This window comes from Bos grunniens, chromosome 21 (genome assembly GCF_055505025.1).
Source record: "Bos grunniens cultivar Pamir isolate PY7600 chromosome 21, Bosgru_T2T1.0, whole genome shotgun sequence".
In the NCBI taxonomy this organism is placed as follows: Eukaryota; Metazoa; Chordata; class Mammalia; order Artiodactyla; family Bovidae; genus Bos; species Bos grunniens.
This window is the reverse complement of record NC_141185.1, coordinates 35343331-35369965: the sequence shown is the minus strand read 5'-3', so window position 1 is coordinate 35369965 and position 26635 is coordinate 35343331. Positions and strand designations below refer to the sequence as shown.

The window sequence follows — 26635 nt, the reverse complement described above, 5'->3', positions numbered from 1 at the left end:
AATTTCCATTCCTGCTGGAGACATGTGTGAAGTCACCAGCTGCTGCTTTCTTGCCTTTTTTAGTTCAGTCTCTGCCAGATGACCAGTGACTCTTATTTCTGGTCACCAATAGAAGAACACTGAGGATAATGAAGAAATTAACATTTATTAAGCATTTATTATAGTCTGAGGCCAAGCGAGGTGGTTTATATATCTCATCTCAAACAATTTTTTCAATTCTCATAACAGTCCACCAAGATAGTTATTTTTAACCACTATTTTATGTAAGTGGGAACAAGGCTCAACCAGGCCAAGCTAATTCTCTTTAGGTTATACAGGTTATACAACCAGGGTGTAATAGAGCCAAGATTCAAATCCATATATTTTTCTGTCTCCGAAATTTTTGTGCTTACACAGGGTTACTTCTGGTTACTTGGATCCTAAAAATGGATGAAACAGATTATGCACACAGAACCATCACTGGATTAGCCATTTCTGGGCCCCAGGCTTTCCCCATTTGTTACACTATGTGTGACAAAAAGCCTCAAATCAGGAGGGCTTCTGGAACTTATCACAGTGTATCTGACTTGCCAACACACACAAGACAACTCTTATCTTTATAAGACCTATTAGACACTTAGGGAAATGACATTCTCCAGGCACCTCTCATCAAAGTAAAACTTGAAAGTTCTAATTGGACTCAATGCGGTTAGGTTAAAATTAGAGTCGCCAACTCTTAAGTCTAAGTAAATCATTCCAATCCAAATCTTGTTTTCAATACTGCACAGACCAACGTATTTATGATACTAACTACACTGTATAATGCCAAGTGCTGTGTCCTTAAAAGACTTTGAGTACCACCATCCTATTCTTGCCTCTTGGTCAAAATTAAACTGGTCACAGGGAAATGTAAACTCATTCCTGCAAAATCCTCCCCAACTTGCTTGTGACCTGTGAGGTACCTCCGGTCCAGATTCAAAAAGCTCATTTTATGGGGAAGATTTCTTTCTTCTTCTGACCTCAACATTCACAGAGCTGTACTGTAGCTCAAAATAAAGTCAGATTTTGGAAGGAAGAGAGTTTGAAATATTATGTAGAAAAATCTTGGCAACGAAACCTCTATCATATCACAGTCTCAAAGCCAGAGAATTTTATCTGGAAGACTGGCTAACAGTGATTTAAAAAAAAAACAAAACACCACAAAGACACTTTTTGAAACTGAAGGAGGCATTTATAACTGTAAGTGCCCTTGGTTAGGAAGTCAATTTATGAATATGAGTGATGTAAGTCTCCTTAGTATCAAGTTGCATTTTTTTTTCCTGTAATACTTGGTTAAAAATGCAAAAAACCAAGAGCAGCCAAATTAAATGAAATCAAAGTCCATTTAACAGGCTGTCCTCTAAAATTCAAGGTAAAAACTGTCATCATTCAAAAGGTTCCAACCAGGAGTCCTTAAGTATTAATGTTGAGCAAATGAATGAATGTTTCTAATACAAACATAAGGAAATAAGCATTATGGAATAATACTTATTTAGTATTAAATAATAATAATTATTAAAATGCTTTAATAATAAACGCATGTGTTTATTCAGTGTGTCTATCAACTCCAGATATAATTATCTGAGAAGGCATAAAATGTGCGATAGCAGTTGTTCAGTAAATGCTCTACCATCACTGTCACAGTAGTCTTAGAGGGGTTGCCATGTTTTGCAAATACAAATGCCCTCAGGGAAGGTATTCAGACCACGTATCAGTCTGTAAAGGTTTTCGTAATTTATATTATTTGTCTCCTAACATCTCAGATCAGTCACTCTGAGGAACTGTCTTTTGAACAGTATGGGCGAGGGGGGAGAGTGATTTCAGAGCGAGGAAACAGCGGTCCATAGTGATGGGTTACAAAAGGAGGGTCTGGGAGGCAAAGAATATCAGGAACTAAGAAGAGGTGAACAGGACCCCTGAAGTGAGACGCGATAGAGAAAGGGCAATGGGGGGATGGTGGTGATAAAGACCGTCTTGAAAAACACACAGAAAGTCAAACTCCAACTCAGACTTATGCTATTTCTGGAAACAAAAGTGATACTTTTAAAAGTTCCAAATCCTATAGAAAAGGGAATATTCTGACTTCTGTTTGCCTTTAGGTAAGGTATGATACATCTGAACACCTTTTGGAAACTTAGTATTTGAATTTAAGTTAAAAAAATGTCTTTCCTAAAGAACAGTGACATAACCATGTCTAGGTAAATGGAGGGTCTCTACAACTCCAGCCAATGAGGTGTAACAAGTGACAAACAAAGAAAAATAATTATGTATGAGAGAGGAAACGCACCAACCAACAGAACTGCTCATATGGGAACCAAGGACATTGCCCTGTTGGCAAAGAATGAGGCTCCCCTGGATGAACCCATAAACGTCACATCCAGAAAGGAAACACAGGTTTCCCTTTTTCAAATAGGACAAAAGGAAAAGAAGCTTCCGAACTAAATCAACCAGGTCGGACCTGATGACACTGTATGAAAAGCAAAGTCACAGCTGTTTAGAGCCATGCAAATCACGCCTAAGGTTAGAACCAAAACACGTAACTTCTCAGACAGATTTCAGGTTCCAAAAGGAGAGCCATCGTCTGCAACTACCAAGAGCCACACACTGTGCCAAGACCCTCACCTGTGTTAGGACACTTGGCTGGCACAGCAGCTGGCTCTTACCTTCTGAAAAGCCGTGGAATCACTGCGGGTGGGTGAGTGGGGCTTAGACTGATTTCAAAGGGCAACTCCATGCTCACTGCTTTGGGCAACTACCTCTGAAGCCAGAAATTTTACAACAGTAGATTATGGTTCACCAGCCAGAAGTTGTTATATTGTAGCAAAAGCTTCCAACCACCACAGCTCTAGCTGGGCCTCTCCAATCATTTTTGACTATGCAACCCCTCAATAAAAATTATGAGTATTAACTGCCAATATAGCCATACTTGTAAATTACAGGCTTGAACTACAGCCCTAAATTAGAGCAATTATAAAGCATACAGGGAAGATATAAATTAGAAAACAATTACCTTTTAAATAGAAATCCTAGCATTTTCTTCTCTTAACCCAATGGATCAGGTAGTGCATCACATTTGGAGACAATTGACATCTTGGCTTTTCACCTCAAAAATACTCTCACTGAGCACTCTCCACTTTATGGGTCCCCAAGCCCAGGAGAAAGAGAGAGAAGTGAGATAAGCCTACACACTTGGCCAGTTTTTTTAAACTAACCCATGCCCAGTTTTTTTAAATACCCAGACCCTAGAAGGGACAGAGCCACTTCCTTGATTAGCACCCGACAAGCTCTTTCCAAGACTGAGTGGTACAAATTGCCCCTGCATAGTGATGTGAAAAGGAACGGCACGGAGATGTATTTTCCAGTTCAGTTTAGCTACAAATTCCATCTCTGTCTCATCTAACCCCAAAGTCACTCCCAAGGTCAAGGTCAAAATCAAATCTGGTAAGAAGATCTGGGCACGCTTTCTTCCTTCTTTTGCTGGACTGTAGTGATTCAGTGACATTAGCTAAGCCATTTTTTCATATAAATGTTGGTGCTGTATTGAGAATGACTAAGGATTCTCCTAGCTATAAAATTCTAGAGTTCTAAAAGAAAATTTCTAAAATGCTAGTTTCCCTCATCCAATTTGCTCCGTAGAGTCAAATGCTGAATCTAATAAAATGTCAGATGTGAATCATTAAGGAAATGCACTGACCTAGGAAAGAAAGCATCATATGTTTGGCTGACATTTATCATTTCCCCATCCCTCGTCTAACAACAATATAGAAGATGTCAAATGAATTAGTACATGAACCAGACCAAAAAGATCAGACCAAAAGCTATCTCTTTGAAGGAACATGAGGGCTGACTCTAGGTAAGACACATACCTTCTCTCTTTCTCTCCAAACATAGATGTATGTGTGTTTATATATGTGTGTCTGCATGTGTGTGTGTGTGTGTGTGTGTGTGTTAGACCAGTAAGCACACACACACCTGCAAATGTACATGAAAAATCACATAATGCCTTAACTCTAAAGAGAGCAACCCACTCCAGTATTCTTGCCTGGAGAATCCTATGGACAGAGGAGCCTGGCAGGCTATAGTCCACGGGGTCGCAAGAGTCGGACACTCTTAGCGACTAAGCTGCCACCACCATCACCTAAAGGGAGCAGGCATCTTATGTAGCTCAGACAGAACTTGATCTAGAACTACGTTACATATCATGGAGATGATTAACCCGCTGTTAAGCACACAAAGTCATAGGATGTTTTACTTTTAGAGAGTCCTGACAAACATGGGTTTTGGGATAAGCTCATTTTGGCCCCCAGAGCATTGAGATTCCAGTAGCCTCCACCATTCAGAAGCAGTGTGGAGATTTCCTCTCATAAGTTATCTGTGCGCGCCTCAATTTCCTCATCTCGAAGATGGGTATTTTTTTTTAAGGCTAAATGGCATCCCACTCCAGTACTCTTGCATGGAAAAATCCCATGGACGGAGGAGCCTGGTAGGCTTCAGTCCATGGAGTCGCTAAGAGTCGGACACGACTGAGCAACTTCACTTTAACTTCTCACTTTCATGCATTGGAGAAGGAAATGGCAACCCATTCCAGTGTTCTTGCCTGGAGAATCCCAGGGAAAGCCTGGTGGGCTGCCCTCTATGGGGTTGCACAGAGTCAGACACGACTGAAGCGACTTAGCAGCAGCAGCAGCAGCAAATTCCTTATTTCTCATTGTGAAAATTTAAAAAACGAAATATCCAGCAACAGATGGTTAAATACTCTATGGTACCCAAAAATCCATTAAAATGAAGCTTATAAAGATGGTAAAATATTAAAAATTGTTACCATATAAATGAAAAAAAGGCAAACTTTTACCTAGAATATTATAAAAGGCAGAGGGTATTAAAAAATGTGAAAATGAAACAAAGTCACAATTTTTACATGATTTTTCTCATTTTTTCCTTTTTCTGGTGGCACTTTATGTTTTTGATAAATAACACATTTACATTTATAGGAAGAAATACAGTTAAAAATTCATGAATCAAAAACAGTTTTTGATTCACAAGGTGGAAAGGATTCTAACCAAAGAAAAAACTTGTGTAACTGCTGCTGACTCATATTAGCTAGAAAATCTAAGAGGACAATTCAATTCTATTGCTTCCTCTTATGAGAATAGAAACTTCAATCTCCAGGAATCAAGCTTGGATACACTCTTGTCATCTTGAATCCACTTGCTTCTCAGTGCAGCATAATTTGTTAAACTGATACAAACATCAAAATGTAGTTGGGCATGAGGTCTACACCCTAAGCTACATATGAGCCACATGTGGTGGGTAAAAAATAATCTGTGTTAAAATGGTATGTGAGGGGGGGAGGAACATTGTATGAATATTGTCAGGGAGATTTTTAATAAAAATGGAATCTCCATTTTCCCCTTGAAAGCTGGCTTTGAGGAAATGTGGAACTAAAAATGATTACAGAGAGAAAAGAACTTTCAGGGAAAGTTTTGATATATTCAGTGCTCATTAAATAATCATTTATTCTCCTGTAATATGAACTCTTTCTTTAGGAAAAACATTCAGAACTCTTCCGAAAATGTGAGATAACAGCATCCCACTGTAGGTTACAATGGAAGCATTTAGAAATTGCTCATATTTGATGATTCTTCAAGGGCAAAGGAATCAGAGAAATCTACATTTTCTTCTGGGCAACTGGGCCATTAGGAGAATAAAAACTCCTGCACAGTAACATGATGAATTCCAAGGGAATTCAAAGACCACCCAGCAGCATCTTAGTGTGAATAACAGCAAGTTTAAAAAAAAACGAAAGAAAGAAAGGAAACAGTCCAGCTCACAGGCCAGAGCTTCAACCCAGGAAGTGAACCCAAACCAGCAATCTCAGCAGCAGAGGGACTTTGCCTGATTTCTCCCTGATACTTCCTCTGTTCCACAAAGGGAGGGGGTGTGTGCACACAGATCCTGCCCTCTAGGGGCTAGCAGTCTGAAGAGGTAAACAGAAAGCAAATTGACAGACACAACTTAGCGATGTTAGCACTATCACGGAGATGGTACGAGAGGCCAGAGAGAAATGTGAGCTAAGCCCAGCGCACAGTAACTAACTGGTCATCTGATCTCAAGTAACCCTGACTGTCCCTGTGGTCATTTATAGCTTCTTCTGGAAAATTCTTCTTGTGGTTGAGCATGACTGTAACTGGCATGGGAATATCACCCTATTCATCTTCTCTCTCTCTCTAAAGGAAGGGTAACAGGAAAGAGCTGGGCAAACAAGAACCTGATCTGGGCTGCAAAGCTGGGTCCACGGGCGTTTGCACCAGCCTCTCCCACAATTGCTGTTTGCTTAACAGTGCACTTGATTGACCCTGAAGAAAGCTTTGTTTTATTTTGCTTCAATTTTTCTTTTGATCCAGCGAAGACAGGTGTAGGAAAATAACATCTCCCATTTCAGGAAAAGGCACGCCACAACTAAGCCAGTTCTATCTGCCTACAAAACGGGATAAAGGGGCCTCAACACAAGGACTTCAGCATCCAATAGACCCAACAATGCACAAATACTCATGAGATCAGAGTGAATGACTTCAAACTCTCAGAAAAGGAAGGGCAGAGAGATGTCCCCTAGTATCCCAGTTTGGAGTGGGGACAATTTGGAACAAAGAATTAAGAGAAGCTAAGTTTAGAAATTGGGAGTCAGAAAGACCTTGAGTTCCCTGGCAGGGTGGGACACAGAGGGGAGGGGAAAGTGACCTTGAGAGGGAAAGGGGGAAAGTGTGGAAGCAGAGGCGGGAAAATCCCACAACAAATCTGGGTTTTCATGCGATTTGTGTCCCACATGACATGGGTCACAGAGGCCTATCAGACATATGCTAACATGTTTTCTAAAAACTGCAGATGGATTATGCCTGTATGGCAAGAACAAGTGAATGCCCCACTAATGACAAGGTAATAATATTCTTCATAAAACTGAGTACCTTCTAGGGATCAGGCCTTATATACACACACACACAAAGTTCAGTTAATGGGGATATGAATATTATTTCCATTTTACAGATGAGAAAACTGAGACTCAAAGACTTGAAAGACCTAGTAGAGCCAGTATTTTACCCTGAGTCAGTCTTGTGCCTACGCCCGTGTTCTGCACAGTTAAGCTGGGAGAAGGTAGGAAGTATGGGGAATGAGGTAGATGCAAGAGCCTCTGACTACAACTTACTGACTAATGAAACCCTGATGACCCTTAACACACAACACAACAGCAAAGAGCACTAACATCTAAAAGGGATAAAAATCATGGCCACTGAAGAACGCACCTGCAGGAATTAAAACCCTGCCTGCTGCTCAGCTGCTGTTTAGGACGTCGGCCAGGTTCCCAGCGCCCTGCCAGCCGCGTTCCAGAAGGAGAGCTGCCTTAGTTTGCAATCGCCGGAACCACCGCTTGCTCTACCTTTGCAATTAGTCAAAACTAATCAAAACGAACACAAGTGAGTCAGCTGTGAAATCCCTGTTCTTCACCATGGGCTGTGTGGTGGGAGAGTGCACAGATGGAGTTTCCTTTTTAAAGGAAATGTTTTGGCACTGGCCTCTGTTAAACAGTTTTCCCTTGTTTCCATCTGGTTTTAGTATTGGAACACGTACATGAGAGAATGGAAAAAGAAAATTCTGTTGGCATGCTAAACCACTAGAAAAGCTGAAGTGGTCGACAGCACATCCTCCCAATCCTTGGAGACCAAAGCACTTTGTGCAAGGAATGTTGTCACATTGTTATTAAGGAAAGGGAGAGTTCGGTTTCTTGGTTCCAGGCCTGTCCTAAAGTTTTTTTTTTTTTTTTTTTAACGTGCACAGATGGGAGGGAAAGGGACCCAGATTTGAGTCTCAGCCTTATCACCATCTAGCTGCCAGCCCCTGGGCAATGTCTCAACCACTCTACACCCCGGCTAGTTCCTGTAAAGTAGAAACTACAACAAAAGCCGCGTCACAAGGCTATTGCAAGGATTAAATGAGATAACACCTGTTAAGTGCTTTGTTCTCCATTTTTGGGCTCTCTTTATTCATAAGGTTTTAGAAAAGACAAGTGATTATTACTATTGCTTTTCACAAAAAAAGATCTAGAACCATCAAGGAAACTCTAAAAACATTTAAAGGCATTTGCTTGTTTCATTGCATAACTGAAGAAAAGTTCATACATGGTGGTGCTCTAGGAGCCTCTCAGAACTTCCCAGGGGAATCAATCTTCTCTAAGACTCAAATACATCCTCTGACACTCTCACTCTATTGCGGGGTTTCCTTAACAGCCCAGCTACCAGTGTAGAAGACTGTCACCGTCCAGCCAAAACCAACCAAAGCCTAAACTGGTAGGAAAGTAGAATAATCCCAAAACATTATTATCTCTAGAGCCGGGTGAGGGAGGGTGAGAGAAGATGCTTGGTTTGGGAAGACCTCTCCCATACAACTCTTATGCCTAAGAGACAGACAGACAGAGTCTGAGCACAGTGTCTAAGGGAATATAGGCCTGGAATCAAACCACCTGGGTTTAAATCTCTGATCTGTAATTCACAAACCCATGACCTTGGGCCAGCCAATTGACTTCTGGATGCTGTTTCCTCATCTACAAAATGAAGATGGTACTGTTATCTACCTCATAACGTTGTTAGAAGGATTAAATAAGTTAATATATGTAAGGGGCATAGAACCATGCCCAATATATTGGTCAATTTATTGAGTTCCTACTCAATTAATACTATTACTACTATTAGTATTATTACTACTCCTAAATCAAAGAGGAGCTGGTGTTTCCCTAACTGTACTGAGCACTGAAGCATGCGATGGAATCACGGTAGGTGCTACACTGAAGGTTATTTACAAATGACACCAGGTGGCAACATCTACTCAGCCAGAAGATGTTTCAGAAGAAAACCCTCTCTTTTAAGTTCATGTAACCAACCAGTGGTCACATACGGTTGTGAGAGCCGGACCACAAAAAAGGCAGAATGCCAAAGAATTGATGTCTTTGAACTGTGGTGCTAGAGAAGATTCCTGAAAGTCCCTTGGACAGCAAGGAGATCAAACCAGTCAATCTTAAAGGAGATCAGCCCTGAATATTCACCGGAAAGACTTATGCTGAAGCTCTAGTATTTTGGTCATCTGATGCAAACAGATGACTCATTGGGAAAGTCCCTGATGCTGGGGAAGATCAAGTGTGGAAGGAGAAGATAGCATCAGAGGATGAGAAGGCTAGATAGCATTACAGATGCAATGAACATGGGCAAACTCTAGGAGATGGTGAGGGACAGGGAGTCCTGGTGTGCTGCAGTCCATGGTGTGGCAGAGAGTCAGACATGACTGGGCAACTGAATGACCACCACCACCAAGGATATCATCCTTGCAAATGTTTTAACCCAATTTGTCTCCACACATACCACAAAAGGGCCAAATTCTCAATGTGAAGTATAACAGAAGACATTATATTTTTCTAAATAAAAAAGGATGTGGAAAGATTCATATCATCAAGACACTGGAAATAACTTTGCTTTTTATTGCACTGTCTTCTAGAGCTACTTACAGTTTTAGGGCTGGATTTACATGCCCAATCTCTATAATTAAGAGATAAAAGCTTCACCCTGATGTATATCCCAAATGGAGGAAAGTCTATTACTCAAAAACCTCGGAAATGAGATAGAAGACACAGTACGGGCCAAAACTGTAGATACAGTAGAGATCAAAACGGTTCAATGTCTTTATGAATTTTGAAGAGTTGGGGAGAAATCTGCTCTTTAAAACATGGTTCACTTTACACCACACCTGCCTCTTGGAAAAAAATGGTGAAGTGCTATGGTAGTTCAAGCACAGCCACTGGGGTGACAAGGACTGAGTGGATTTCAGTCACTTCAAAAGACCTGGGACACTGGTGCCTTCATTTGGGAAAAGAAATATATTTGGGAAAAGAAATATACACCAGCTAAGCAAGGTAGGGATATTGTGAGGATTAACTGCAATTAAAACAAGACAACAAAACAGAGACAGGATGATTTTTATTTTCATCTACATAATATCTGAAAGATATTTTCAATATTTACTACTTCTATAGTAAAGAATAACAAATATATTTCATTATTATAGTTGCCTTGTATTTCTTCTTTCATTGCTAATAGCTTTGTCCATCTCTAAGTTCAATGTAGATTTCTTCATTTTTCCTGGATAAAAACTCTTGGAAAGTGAGCTCACCACTCCTGAATAAATCATTTCTATCAAGGTCAAATTTCATCTGTCTTGTATTTTTCCTTTTCTCTCCTCTAATAGCTATAGATCTTGAGATAAGATCTAGTCTGAGTTTAGAAAGTAGATAAAAAGAATTTCTTTCTTATGCCAGATCTCTGACAATTACTTTTGGTTAAAGTAATTCCAATAGCAAACTATAAAGAATGTTCTCAAACGTGCATAATTATTTTGAGTATCCATTTGGATTATTAACAACTTGAATTTATCCCTATGTGATATATATGAAACAAGAATGAAATTTGCTATTAAAATTTTCAAGAGGGTTCAGAATCCTAAACCCTCAGAGCCCAAAGGAAGCTTTGAACTTGTGAAATGAATTGAATCCCAACAAAATCCAAAACTTTGACCATGGCCAACCAAGAAGAAAGAGACCAATATGTAACTTCAGATAGAACTGAGTACCAAATACATCCTATTATGTCAGGTATATCAATAAGACAACCCAGAGAATTTCCCAAGACAGTGAAATTTCTCAACCTTAGCTTCAGTATCTCATGCATAACCCTTTCAAGTGAGTTTCCCCACTACCTCTTGTGCTGTATTTAGTAGGGCCTAAGTGGAACCTTAGCCTCTTCATGAAAGTGAAAAAGGAGACTGAAAAAGTTGGCTTAAAGCTCAACATTCAGAAAACGAAGATCATGGCATCTGGTCCCATCACATCATGGCAAATAGATGGGGAAACAGTGTCAGACTTTATTTTTCTGGGCTCCAAAATCACTGCAAATCATTGCAGCCATGAAATTAAAACACACTTACTCCTTGGAAGAAAAGTTATGACCAACCTAGACAGCATATTAAAAAGCAGAGATGTAAGACCAGAAACTATAAAACTCCTAGAGGAGAACATAGGCAAAACACTCTCTGACATAAATCACAGCAGGATCCTTTATGACCCACCTCCCAGAATATTGGAAATAAAAGCAAAAATAAACAAATGGGATCTAATTAAACTTAAAAGCTTTTGCACAACAAAGGAAACTATAAGCAAGGTGAAAAGACAGCCTTCAGAATGGGAGAAAATAATAGCAAATGAAGCAACTGACAAACAACTAATCTCAAAAATATACAAGCAACTCCTACAGCTCAACTCCAGAAAAATAAATGACCCAATCAAAAAATGGGCCAAAGAACTAAATAGACATTTCTCCAAAGAAGACATACAGATGGCTAACAAACACATGAAAAGATGCTCAACATCACTCATTATCAGAGAAATGCAAATCAAAACCACTATAAGGTACCATTTCATGCCAGTCAGAATGGCTGCGATCCAAAAGTCTATAAGCAATAAATGCTGGAGAGGGTGTGGAGAAAAGGGAACCCTCTTACACTGTTGGTGGGAATGCAAATTAGTACAATCACTATGGAGAACAGTGTGGAGATTCCTTAAAAAACTGGAAATAGAACTGCCTTATGATCCAGCAATCCCACTGCTGGGCATACACACCAAGGAAACCAGAATTGAAAGAGACACGTGTATCCCAATGTTCATCGCAGCACTGTTTATAATAGCCAGGACATGGAAGCAACCTAGATGTCCATCAGCAGATGAATGGATAAGAAAGCTGTGGTACATACACACAATGGAGTATTACTCAGCCATTAAAAAGAATACATTTGAATCAGTTCTAATGAGGTGGATGAAACTGGAGCCTATTATACAGAGTGAAGTAAGCCAGAAAGAAAAACACCAACACAGTATACTAATGCATATATATGGAATTTAGAAAGATGGTAACAATAACCCTGTATACGAGACAGCAAAAGAGACACTGATGTATAGAACAGTCTTTTGGACTCTGTGGGAGAGGGAGAGGGTGGGATGATTTGGGAGAATGGCATGGAAACATGTATAATATCATATATGAAATGAGTCGCCAGTCCAGGTTTGATGCATGATACTGGATGCTTGGGGCTGGTGCACTGGGATGAGCCAGAGAGATAGTATGGGGAGGGAGGAGGGAGGAGGGTTCAGAATGGGGAACACGTGTATACCTGTGGCAGATTCATTTTGATATATGGCAAAACCAAGACAATATTATAAATTTTAAAAATAAAATAAAATAAAAAAATAAAAAATGATAAAAAGAAAAAAAAAAAGCAGAGACATTACTTTGTCAACAAAGGTCCATCAAGTCAAGGCTATGGTTTTTCCAGTGGTCATGTATGGATGTGAGAGTTGGACTATAAAGAAAGCTGAGCACCGAAGAACTGATGCTTTTGAACTGTGGTGTTGGAGAAGAGTCTTGAGAGTCCCTTGGACTGCAAGGAGATCCAACCAGTCCATCCTAAAGAGATCAGTCCTGGGTATTCACTGGAAGGACTGATGTTGAAGCTGAAACTCCAATACTTTGGCCACCTGATGCAAAGAGCTGACTCATTGGAAAAGACCTTGATGCTGGGAAAGATTAAAGGTAGGAGGAGAAGGGGACGACAGAGGATGAGATGGTTGGATGGCATCATCGACTCAATGGACATGGGTTTGGGTGGACTCCAGGAATTGGTGATGGACAGGGAGGCCTGGCGTGGTGTAGTTCATGGGGTTGCAAAGAGTCGGACACGACTGAGAGACTGAACTGAAGTGGTACCAGGGCATCTGTAAAGTTCCAGAGGTTACTCTAAGAAACACCTAGGACTGGTAGCCATGGAGATAAAGAATATTATTGCCAAGAATGATGCTAACCCACATCATTACCTTCCATGGGATCTATTTTACATAAATGATTTCATCAAAGACCATTCAGGACTCTTTTTAATAAGAAAATTTTGCTCTCTACAAATCTAAAATCATTTTGAAAAGATTAAGATTCTCAGTTTTAACACAATATGTAGCAGAATGTATTAATCACAAAATTTAAAGTTTCTTCATGCTCCGTCTATGGAGATAATGAGCAGCAGCCAAGGAAACATGTTTATCCATTTAAAGATATGAAGGATAGCATTATACATTATGCATACTGAATTAAAACAGGATCAGGAAAATCGATTTTAAACATGAAATTATGGAATGTTCAGTAGGTAATTGGCCTCTAAGAGTAAATTGATATTAACTTCTTAACAAGTTTCCAGTTTGGTCTTACAGGCCCAAATATCATGGAGGAGGCAACTGACTACAGAAATAGTTGTAAGCAAAGCTTACTTCACAATCTGAATGAGCCAACACTTCCAAGTTATAAGGTCCACATTGTCATGAAGTATTTAGTAAGCTATGCATTTAAGTTTTGAACTTGTCAACTGAACTGAATCCCAGGAAAATTTAGAGCTTTGACCATGGCCAACCAAGAAGAGACTAAGATGTTTTCTTTAGATAGAACTGAGTACCAAAGCATACTGTTATGTTAAGTATACCAGCAAGACAACCCAGAGAATAATTCCTCAAGACAGTGAAATAAAAACATATGCTCATATAAAGACATGTACATAGAGATTCATAACAATTTTATTTATTATTTATAATAACAAAATGTCAGAACTCAAATGTCCATCTATATGCAAGTGAATAAAAAATTATTTTATAACTATGCAGTAGAATACTAACCAGCAATAAAATGAACCATCAATGCTTCAATTTAAGCATCTATTGTGTCTATACTTGGCAATATGCCCGGTGCTACAAGGACCTGGGAACACAGTGACACACAGGTCAGATAGATGGAAGCACAGGTTTGCAGCGATGCACAGCTGCTTCTGTCCGAGGGCTCAGAAGACCATCTAGGATAACCTCTCGTACCTATACAGGAGAGGGTAGTTGCTACCCCTCTTCTGGTGCAGACTGAGATAAGACAGTTAATTAATTCTTATGATCATCCCACTAGTGACTCTGTAAGACATTTTTAAGAATCAATTTTTTTCAAGATATACTTACATATAATAAAATGTAACAATTTTAAGTATGTATTTTGATGAGTTATAAAAAATGTATGCATGCACCCAAGTAACTACCACCACAATCAACATATAGAACACTTACAACATTGCAAGAAATTCCCTCATGTTCCTCTGCAGGCAGTCACCAGCTCCACCACCTGGCAACCACCAATGGGCTTCCTGTCACTATGGCTTAAGTTGTGTCCATTCTAGGATTTCATACGAATGGAACCATATAGCATGTGGTCTGGAGAAGGCAATGGCACCCCACTCCAGTACTCTTGCCTGGAGGATCCCATGGACTGAGGAGCCTGGTGGGCTGCAGTCCATGGGGTCGGTAAGAGTCAGACACGACTGAGCGACTTCACTTTCACTTTTCACTTTCACGCATTGGAGAAGGAAATGGCAACCCACTCCAGTGTTCTTGCCTGGATAATCCCAGGGACGGGGGAGCCTGGTGGGCTGCTGTCTATGGGGTCGCACAGAGTCGGACACAACTGAAGCAACTTAGCAGCAGCAGCAGCAGCAGCATGTGGTCATTTCTGTTTTTTTTTTCTTCACCCAATACAAGGTTTCTGAGATTCATCTATGTTGCTACATGTATTGATGATTCATTTTATTGCCAGTTAGTATTCTACTGTATAGTTACAAAATAATTTGCTTATTCACTCACATACAGGTGGACATCTGAGTTCTGATTTTTGGTTATTATAAATAATAAAACTGTTATGAACTTTCGTCTACATGTCTTTATATGGACATGTTTTTATTTCCCTCGGGTAAATGCCTAGGAGTAGACTTGTGGAGTCATATGTATGCAAGTTCAACTTTATAAACAACTGTCCAATTGTTTACCAAAGCAGTTCCATCATTTTTACATTTCCACTAGCAACAGTGAGAGCTCAAATTACTCTACATGTTTGCTAACACTTGGTATTGTCAGTTTTTTAAATTTCAGCCATTACTGAAAAGAAAAAGTGGAAACCAATATTTTAGAATGTTAACCATAGAGGCATCTCAGTAGTAAGTATCTGCATACAACCCAGGAAGTCACACAGGAAGTCCAATGAGAAACACTCAAATTCTATCCCAAAGCTCCATGAATGAACTGGAGAGGTTATTTCTCTCCTTGTGTGCATGCATGCTAAGTCGCTTCAGTTGCCTCCAACTTACACAATTATAACATAACTCAAGAAAGAGTTTATTTCCCCTGATCCAGCACCATTTTGGATTCCTCTAGAGGATACAACCCACTCTGAAAAATAATAGGTCTCCTGATCACAGGCCTCTCCTGCTCAGACTGCCAAACACAGAAAAAATTCAAACAAAGAGAAGCATTAGTAAAAGACATTCAATATATAAAACAGCCATGCTGACATGCGTACATTGGCAAGCTTTGAAAGCTTTGATAGTCTTCTCTTTAAAAATAGAATATAACTCTTTATGCAGTATGAAATGTGGTTAAAAATTATTTGCAGACATTGCCTTAATTTGGACAAATTTTGCCTGTTCAACATGGAGAGCTGGTTTTCATCAACCAAACCATAAGGGTTGAAGGGCTTGGACTCCCAGAAAGCATAGGGGGTTCGCTCTGATAGCAGGAAGGAACAGCTGTCATTCCAGGGCCCTGCTTCCACTGCAGAGTCTCCTAGGTAAGCTGAGATACAAAGACTAAACAGGACTGAACAGGAGATAAGGAGGAACTCAGAATCCAGCTCAACTTTCAAAGAAGCCGCCCTTCCCTCTGCCTGGAATGCTCCCCACACCCACACCACCTATTTTCAGAACCAACGAGCCCTACTTTTCCTGCAGTTCTGGGTTCTCTCAAACAAGCCAAATCCTCCTAACACATGCTTTCAAATCATTATATTTTTCCTCTTTAACCTTTTCACAGTTAATAATTATGCTTATTTTGGTGAGTAAAATATTAATGACTGCTGCTCCTTCCCCACTGAACAAGGTTAAGTGTTATGAGCTTTTCTCCTAACTAAACCCCCAGCACCAAGAGTGCTCAGTATATAAAAATTCCTTAATAAAATTTGCATAATTAACTACTTGTTAATTAAAACAATGCTTTATCAGAGATGTATTGATAGGCCTCTATGCTTTGCATAAGACAGAAACTAAAGGTGGCTGCTTCCTTCTCAATTATAAGAAAATTCAAACTGCCAAAAAAAACGTGGTTGTCAAAGTTGCCTGGCCTTCTCCTGCCCCAGTTTCCATTAAACCCTCTGCTTCAATGTCAGATCTGCTTTGTCAACCAATCCTCTCAAAATTCAAATCCATGAAAAGGATGAAGACTTTTAGAACTCAAGACTCTCCTACATTAGAATGCCACAGAAAAGCAAGTCTCATAGTTTCAGACTTTCAACCTGAAGGTCCTGGTAATTTATAAAGGAAATGCAATTACCCAGTAAGTCCCCAGTTACTATTCCCTACGGCAGGGGAAATGGTCACAGTCTTTCACTGAGAGGACACCGTTAGAGGACCCAGGTAACATTACCGACTTCATGATCAGCAATAGGCTGACAGCAGCATGTGCCTTCAAGGTAAACCAAACCGTCCTCTTTGGACTTTCCTCATGGTCCAGTGGTTAAGACTCCATACTCCCAATGCAACGGGCACAGGTACAATCTGTGGTCAGGGAAATAGGATCCCACATGCCACCTGGGTAAGGCCAAAAACAAAAATGCCCTTTTTTCATCCACCTTTTCTGCAACTACCTGTCTTCAAGAAATCTCAAGGGAATGTTGAAAGACCTAAGCTTAAAAAAATTAGAATCACTGTGCGTCCATGCTCATCCCATGTTGAGCTCAGCCCAAATATAAAACAAAACATAATTTAATTTAATGCTTTCTATTCCTATCAGTACAAGCAAAAACTCCAGAACTGAAATTTAAAGATGTGGAAATATTTTTAAGACCTGAACCTCATTAACAAAATACTAGGAAGGTATTAGCAGAGGCTACTGAAGTCTTGAGTCCCTATTGCATAGCAGGCACTGCCCAGCACACTAAAGGAATGCAAATGTCTTCCAACCCATCACCAATTTTACTAACCTAATCACTACTGGGGTTAAAGAAAGACCAATATTTCAGGGTCAATCCTCATTCTAACCACTGAGAAGGCATTCTTACCAAACAGCTCTGTTTCCATTTCATTTTAAACTAAGGCACAGTCCTACTGTTATCTTTACATTTTCTTTCTGGAAAAAAGCTATCGCTACCCTGAAATAAGTTCAGATAAAGAAATGAGCAAAGGCTTAATTCTTTAAAAAAAAAAAAAAAAAAAAAAGCTAAAAATGGGTCCAAAAATAAAGTTTTATTCCCAAGCCACAACTGGAGAAACTTAAGGGAAAAAAAAAAAAAAGATGAATAAAGGCAAGCCTAATTTTTCCACTGCCCAGTTACAAGAAATATCAGAAACATTACAAATGCTCTAGGTCCTCAGATTAGCATTACCCACAGCTCCATAGTAAACTTATCCAAATTTTATCTCAAAAAACTTGGGATGAATCCACAGTAAGTTCCACAGATCTCCTACAATCACAAACAGAAAGAGGAAAAAGTAAAATAGAAAATCACACAAAATTCTAAGCTTAATGGAACAGATGCCTCTTCCTGACAAGGAACAGCTGTCAGGCAAAGCTGTGATTTATGAACTGAGTCTACTTCTTCACATTCCATAAGGTGTCGATATTTATCTTGAGACCAACTATTACTGATTATTGGCAACTGTTAAGGAAAAAAAAAAAGTCCGTGAAACTCAGGCTGCTGGTAGTCATAATTATCCAAATACAAGAAGGCGTTCTAAAACAAAAATCTCAAGAGGATAGCCCACTTTATGTCAAGGCCCTAGTGAAGGAAAAGTATGGACAAACAGATGCTCTTAATGAAATGGAAAACACATTAAAACTGCACTTCATTACCTCTCCATATAAGGCAACCTCAAGAGTCAAGATGCCATGAGTCTCCAAGGATCAAAGAAGACAACAAACAGGAAAGGAGTGGAAGGGCAGCCACGCTCAAGCCTTGAACTGTAACCCTCCTGGATACTAGAACTAACTGCTTTAAAACAGAAGTCGTTTTTAATAATATTCATATCCAGCTTTTATTACCTGACAGGCAGATGTAAGTTAAATATTCGCCTTGGCCTCCAGTTGCCAAGAAAGGAATCTTTTTCTTTGTCCTCCTCTTGACCTGGACAGCTCCCAACATCCTTTCATCAAGAGGTGCAAAAATTTCCTTGCTGATCGCAGACTTGGCACTCATTGTCAGCCAAGTAACCAGGGCTCGCAGTGAGTTTTCTAGAGAAGCAAAAGAAAAGGCAGGTTGGAATTGGCAATATCGTAAAGAGACATACAAGAGTGAGCGGTAGATTATGATCCAACCACCCCACTCCCAGGCAAATATCCAGAAAAGACAAAAACTCTATTAGCAATATAAATGGCTATCAACAGATGAATGGATAAAGATGATGTGGTATAGAAACACAGTGGGATACTACTTAGCTATAAAAAATTAAATAATGCCATTTGCAGCAACATAGATGGAGTTAGAGATTATCATACTCTGTGAAGTAAGTCAGAATGAGAAAGACAAGTAGCATATGATATCCCTTAAATGTGGAATCCAAATAAAAAATGGTACAGGTGAACTTATTTATAAAACATATAGACTCACGGACATGGAAAACAAACATATGGTTACCAAAGGGGAAGGGGTAGTGAGGCGTAAATCGAAAATTTGGGATTTACAGAAACACACTACTATATATAAAATAGATTAACAACCAGGACATACTATATAGCACTGGGAACTATATTCAATATATTATAATAACCTATAATGGAAAAGAACCTGAAAAAGAATATATATATGTGTGTGTGTGTGTGTGTGTGTGTGTGTGTAACTAGGTCATTTCATTGTATACCTAAAACACTGTAAATCAACTGCAATGAAAAAAAATGAGCAGCAAGTTTATTTGCAGTTAATGTAATTTTCAATTTGTGGTTCAACCTCTCACTTGCTTGAAATGCATTATATTTCAATCATTAAAAGCAAGGCCTTCACATTTATAATAACTGAAAAAAAATTCAAACAAAAAAGGAATACAGATTTACTTGCTGAAAATGACAAATTCAACACAAAGAGATGAACAGCACAAAATGGGATCTAGAATGTGTGCCAGTCTCCACCCCAACTGCACCTGACTCTAACTAGCAGGTGGCACCCACGCCCTTCCCATTCTACAAGGACCACGATTTCACCATTTTCAGTTGAGAAATCTTTCCACTGTCAAGAAATCTTTAAAGTCAAGAGGTTCACTTCGAAATCTCCTTGAACTTTAATATAATTTAATATAATTTCCCTAATTCTATTCGTAGAGGAAATAATTATATCATCTTCCTCATAATAACTATATATGCAACAGAAGACCATTAATTTAATCACCCTTCAGCTGCTTTGGATCAAGCTAAGTAATTAATCCTTATTTATTAGCCTCTTTCAATGGGTCCTATTTTCCAGGACTCCTCTGCCTCTCACTGCCATGCTCTGGACCCTCGACAAATTCTCCAGTTTCCTTAAGTCAAAGCGGACACATAATTCGAAAAAAATATCTGACCAATGCCAAGTATTTTGAAAATGTTACCCAGCAGTTCCCACATGCTATGCTCCTGTGGTTAACTGGCACTGTGTGCCCAATAATTAAGAAAATAAAGCAGCATGTTGCTGACTCACAATGGGTCCCCTCTCTCCCCAGTCCCTCAAAGTTACACATATACACAGTCCCCATGCTATATTTAGTTTCCAAAGCTGTATTCCCTAAAGGTCTTAATTATGCTTATTTGTGTCTATTACATTCAAGGTCAATCTGAATTTTAACTGTATATCATCCAAAAACTCAACTGTAACTTGAATAAATGAGTCAATGTTTTCTATGCCATCATCCCAGTCATCCTAGACATCGTCAATATCTTAATCAGTAATCAACATTTGATCAACAAATGACAAATCAGAACTAAAGGTGCAGAGAAGGCCGATGGGTTGTACAGAGTGTACATGCAGAGGTCATGCAGGCTGTACAGAGTGTTCAGAGATCCTGCAGAGGGATCAATAATACAGCTATATATGGCAACAGCAGCTCAAAAGAGCTGCTCAGTGGGTTGTCATTTGCTTCTCCATTCCCAACCCAGGGATCAAACCTGTATCTCCTGCACTGCAGGAGGATTCTTTACTGCTGAGCCACCGAGGAACAGCTGAATGTGCTAAGCAATATTACTGTATCAATGCTAAATTTTGTGAATGAAATTATAACATTTGGTTATGTTGGCAATGTCCTTGTTCTTAGGAGATATGTTATAAAGTATTTAGGGGTGAAATGTCATGATGTCTTCAACTTAATATCAAGTGATTCAGCAAAATATTCATGTTATAAAACTGTATCTATTGATACACACACACAAATATGGAGTGAGAGAGAGGAAGAAGAATAATATGTGGCAAAATGCTGAAAACAGAAGACTAGATGAATTTTCCAAATGAGGCAATCGGTAAATAAACACCTATCACATGCCATCCCAGTGCTCAGGATTAGAGATATAAGAAGTAATTAAGACAGGCTTCTGGTTCTCCAGGAGTTGACTACTGATTATATTAAAGATTTCCCTTAAATCCAGACAATTTATGACGGAAGACATGGAACATCCCTCAAAATGCAAGATTCACAAATGTTACCAACACAGTTGTCCATCTATAACTGGTCCACACCGGTAACTTCGTAGAAGGAAAGAGATATATTTAAAAAAAAAAAGAAGAAGAAGAACATTCCCCTGGTTAAAGAAATTTCTCCTGCTTTCAATTCTGTAAGTAGGTTTTCTCAGTGGCACCAAGAATAAAGAATAAGAAGTGTTGGTGTTTATTACTAAACAACAACAAAAAATCTTTCTATCCTTCAATACAGATCTGTGGCCAGGTCGATGTGCTCAGATCATGATATCTTATCATTGTCAGCGGGTTCTTCATCCTAGCTGAGTACAAAATGATGACAGAATTTCTTGATATGCTGACCTCTAACTGATATCCCGTGATTTCCAAGAAGTCAGCAAGCAGAATTTCTCCCACTGTGATTTACCCTATGACTTTGCTAGGCAGGATATTACAATTTACAGGGACTTTTTTTTTTTAAAGGAAAGAAACAAGCTTTTTTTTTTTTAGCTCCAAGGTCTCTCACCTCTCAGCACTTGGGGATGCAGGAATAAGAAAGCCAATGGTAGCACAGTGGCTTCAAACTTCTAAGAAGTTTGAAGAAAGTCATCTTTCCAAACTCATCAGGCATTCTCTGACCAGCGCCTTCCCAGCAATGGCAAGGCTTCTGCTTTTCCAACTCAAATTCATACTTTTCTAAAATTGTGATTAAAAGAAATAGAAGGCTATCATTTTATTACGCAAAATCTGTCAAGAGAAAAAAGAAAAGAAAGAAAAGCAATATGCACGTGTTAACAAACTCATAGGAAATTCTGCTCATCTTTTGAAAAACTAGTAAGAACTGGAGATGACCTTGTGTTGCTTTTTCATATGGATATTCAGTGGCCAAGAACAAAAGGGAGAAAAAAAAAGAGGAAAAATAGAACCAGTAACTTCAATGAGTACAAGTTTTGGAATCAAACAAACTTGGGTTCAAATTTTATTTTCAAAACTGAAGACCTATATGTGGGTAAACCTCTTAAAATTCCAGATTCTCAGTTCACTCATGTGGGAAGATCTTCACCTAATTCACGGAAGGGCTGAAAGAATTAGATGAAACAATGCGTGCAAATCACTTATTCTGGTCCCTGAATCGCAATGAATACTTAAAATGGAATTTTTAAATTAACTCTCTAAGATAAGAAAAACAGAAGACACTCTTGCAGAATCTGAGTAGATATAGCCTTCCATTTAGAAACTGTTTAAAATTTTTGTTCAGGACAAGGACATGAACACGCCTGTGAGCACATGTGTATGTTTTTGATGCTCCTCTGGAAAAGGAAATTGACAGCGGATTAGAAGAGAATGAATCAGAAAGTAAAAGGGACACTAATGTAGCTTCATAGAAATAATCTATGAGTGTCTCCCAAACCTGACTGCACATCTGAACTTGGCAAGGACAGCTTTTCAAAAATGCAGACCCTTGGGCCCCTCCTTTACCCCCACCAAGTCACAATCTTGGGAGCTGTAGTTTTAATCAACTCTCTAACTGGTCCTCCAGCAGCCATCCTGACACCTGATTAGGTGAAAAACTGAGAGTCTAAGGAGGAACTGTGGGGATGGAAGAGTGTATTCTCATGAGGACAGGAAGAGGATGCAGAGGACTTCTTTTCTCCATTCAGCCAAGCCGATTTCTCAGGTCTTAGATCTTCCTGCTGGTAAATCAATGCCCTGCCCACGGCTGGATCCCTTTGTAAGAAAATCAAGATGAATACATAGCAGTGGTACACCTCTGACCAGTGTCACTTCAATCTACGTGACCCTGAAGGGGGATAGAAATATGCTGCTTTAGTATATTGATTGTTTTGAGCCAAAAGCATCAGAATAAACAGCAAATGTGGGGAGAGGCTTCCTCTGAATTTCCTTTATTTGTCTAAAGACAAATCCTCCAAAGGAACTCAGTTGTCATAAATTCCCTCTCCAGGAGTTTCATCCCTGAGGAAAGATGGACTCTTGTCACAGGAAAGGCAACTAGAAGTCCACACACACTTAGACATACTTTGTCACCAACTGTCATACCTCCCATCGAGTCCTGTAAGGGCCTTTCACTTTTTCTAAAAATCATTTTCGTGTTGGAGAAGACTCTTGAGAGTCCCTTGGACTGCAAAGAGATCCAACCAGTCCATTCTAAAGGAGATCAGTCCTGGGTGTTCTTTGGAAGGAATGATGCAAAAGCTGAAACTCCAGTACTTTGGCCACCTCATGCGAAGAGTTGACTCATTGGAAAAGACTCTGATGCTGGGAGGAATTGGGAGCAGGAGGAGAAGGGGACGACAGAGGATGACATGGCTGGATGGATGTGAGTCTGAGTGAACTCCGGGAGTTGGTGATGGACAGGAAGGCCTGGCGTGCTGCAATACATGGGGTCGCAAAGAGTTGGACACAACTGAGCAACTGAACTGAACTGAAGAGGTCTACACCCAATCCCTCTTCCCTACCAAGATGGTATGTAATCCTACATTCTAAGCTGTCTCAGGAACTACTCATTTCTCCAGGGTATCTCCCAGGTACATACCAGGTGTACATGTTCATAAACTTCTGATGGGTTTTCTCTTGTTAGTCTTTTATTACAGGGATCTCAGCTAAGGATAAAAAATCTGCCTGCCATGTGGGAGACCTAGGTTTGATCCCTGGGTCAGGAAGTTCCCCTGGAGAAGGGAATGGCTACCTACTCCACTATTCTGGCCTGGAGAATTCCACAGACAGAAGAGCCCATGGGTTCTTCAGGCTACAGTCCATGGGTTGCAAAGAGTCAGACACGACTGAATAACTTTTGCTTAGCTAGCAGCTAAGAATGCAGAAGAGTAAAATTATTTTTCCTCCCCTACAACCCATGAAAGTTCTCTCTCTTCCTGGTCCACAGCTTCTATAGGCTATAATTACAAAGCTTTCCCATCCAAGAAATCAGCCTACAATATGATTTGCAAGTCAAAGTGGCTGGCTGCCTTAAGTGGTAGTTGTAGAAACTAATCACAGTTGGCTTTCTTCTCCCTCAAGCCTTTTCATGTATCTTCTTCTCTCTTTAAGCCATCTAACCCATAACCACTTTGTCAGTACACGATTACTGTACTGAGATGATCCTCCACCACTTCCAAGAGCCAGGAAATCCTCCTTTCCAGGAGGAGTTATAAACTCCAAGGATCTCACAGAGGAGGCAGATGATAAGTTAAAGGGCAGCGAGGTAAGATGTTCTCGTTCTCCAACATGAACATTTTCGGTTTCTGGTACTTGAACTGGCACTTGCCTTGTGTGTTCAGGGGACAAGGAGGGGTGGTAGGGACTTATTAAAACTGCAGATGCCCTGTGGCAGTGCCTTCATTATCCTGCAGGTGGATCTAAGGTGGTACAGCTGATGGGGCTTAAATATTTCTCACATGAGAGGTAAAGGCCACCTCTGGTCAAACAGAGATACCTCCTATTTAGCTTAAGATTATTAGATAACTGATTCATCTAAACTTCATTCACTCACCACACTTCACATGCAATCTTCTGATCATCTCTGGCACTGGCTGTGACAACACAAGTAATCTGGTCTATGTGACAATCATATGCCCATTGCCAACAAGTAACCAGAATGCCTGGTTTTAGACTTCACCCTCTCAAACTAGTTACTGTGACTTAACCCCAAGGTACATATACTCAAAACCAGCTGATACTAAGTTTTAAGAAGTCTCCAAGTTAACAGCAAACAGGATACATCCAGGAAAACTTTGCGGGGGGAATGGGGGGGTGGCAGTGGAATTAGCTGGTCTCCCCTAGTGCATGGGAAATCTGAGGTGACCCCAAATAACTGATAAATAAGAGAAATAAGGTTATTCTCTAAGATAGGACTTCTGTACGCTGGCACTTAGTTTTTGAAATTCCGCAAATGCACCTTGACTTTCACCTTTAACTAGATGACACTGATCACTCAGCTCCCACTGCCTTTTTGGTTTTAAATCCACGTGTCTAGCTGGCAACTGAGCATTTCCTCTAAGAGTTAATTTAGATTCCACCTTGTCTCTCAAAACCTCCAAGTCTCCATAACAACTAACCAATCACCGAGGTCTGTAGATCCAGTTCAGTATTTCTGGGCTCCACCAGATCTTCTCCATCCTCGCAACCTCTACCTTGGTCTGCATCTCCATCATCCCTGGTTTGAATGACTTGGATGCCCCCTAAAAGAGCATCTATGGCACTGCTATGACAACACAAGTAATCTGGTGTTGTGATAGAACACCAGATGGAACCACTTCCATCTTGCTTCCACTGTCCCTCTACACTGTCCAATGTAATATTCTAAAGGATAAATATGATTCAAGTTTCACTCTATTCAACTTTTTTTCCTCCAGGCTTCAGGTCCTGAGAGAGAGGCTTCAGGTCCTGATTTCTTTGACAAGGAGCTGCGGAATGCTATACAAGCTGAAGCCAAATTAGAGAAATGTTAAATTGCTTCCCTTAAACTTCATAGTATTTAAGTACTCAGTGTTACAAGTGAGACATTATCACGCAATCATTAAACTTAGAGATAATCTAAAAATGGTAATTGTACTCCAAAGTCAAAAAATATCACTTAGTAGCAAGAAAATACGCAACTTGTTAGGCAGTAAAAATCAATTTTATTTTTTCTGGTGTCATAAGACCAATGAGATAATGTGAGGTCAAATTTAGCTACTTTATAAAAATTTACTCAAGTAAATTTATAAACTTTATAAAAAGTATACTCAAATAAGGGTTACTGATTATTATACTGTTGCTGCTGCTAAGTCGCTTCAGTCGTGTCCGACCCTGTGCAACCCCAGAGATGGCAGCCCACCAGGCTCCCTTGTCCCTGGGATTCTCCAGGCAAGAACACTGGAGTGGGTTGCCATTTCCTTCTCCAATGCATGAAAGTGAGAAGTGAAAGTGAAGACACTCAGTCGTGTCCGACTCTTAGCAACCCCATGGACTGCAGCCCACCAGGCTCCTCCGTCCATGGGATTTTCCAGGCAAGAGTACTGGAGTGGGGTGCCATCGCCTTCTCCAGATTATTATACAAGGATGGTGCAAAAGTAACCATGGTTTTTGCATTGTTGAAGTTTGTCGGTTGATACTGGAATGCAGTTTTTTTTCTTAATTTATTTTTAACTGAAGGATAATTACAATATTGTGCTGGCTTCTGCCACATACCAACATGGATCAGCCATAGCTATACATATGTCCCCTGCCTCTGGAGCCTCCTCCCTCCTCCCATCTTATCCCATCCCTCTAAGTTGTCACAGAGCCTCAGTTTGACAACAAATCGTCACCTCAGTCATACAGCAAATTCCCACTGACTGTTTTGCATATGTTAGTGTCTACATTTCCATGCTGCTCTCTCCATTTGTCCTACCCTCTCCTTCTTTCCCACGGCCATAAAGTCTGCGTTGCCTTTGTGGCCCTGGTTCATCAGTACCATCTTTCTGGATTCCATATATATGCACTAATATACTGTGTTTGTTTTTCTCTTTATGACTTACTTCACTCTGTATAATAGGCTCTAGGTTCACTCACCTCATTAGCACTGACTTAAATGTGTTCTTTTTTATGGCTGAGTAATATTCCTTCATATATATGCACCACAACTTCTTTATCCATTCATCTGTCAATGGACATTTAGGTTGCGTCCATGTCCTAGCTACTGCAAATAGTGCTGCCATGAACACTGGGGTACATATGTCATTTTCAAATATGGTTTTCTCAGGGTATATGCCCAGGGGTGGGATTGTTGGATCATATGATAG

At 39.8% G+C, this 26635-nt stretch overlaps 1 protein-coding gene across 7 annotated transcripts in view; it reads right to left on the bottom strand.

The window, feature by feature from the left end:
- STXBP6 (syntaxin binding protein 6) overlaps positions 1-26635 on the bottom strand; it is a 278917-nt gene that overhangs the window by 184633 nt on the left and 67649 nt on the right. For 5 of the 7 annotated variants that reach the window (XM_086365243.1, XM_086365242.1, XM_086365246.1 and 2 more), the window contains one exon: positions 18266-18454. The exons of 1 other annotated variant lie outside the window; for it this stretch is intronic. In XM_086365243.1, coding sequence (XP_086221369.1) covers positions 18266-18419 — 154 coding nt within the window. In that variant the 5' untranslated portion in view covers positions 18420-18454. Of the gene's footprint in view, positions 1-18265; positions 18455-21381; positions 21403-26635 lie in introns of those variants that run through there. One more of the 7 variants, XM_086365244.1, reaches the window with a different exon arrangement.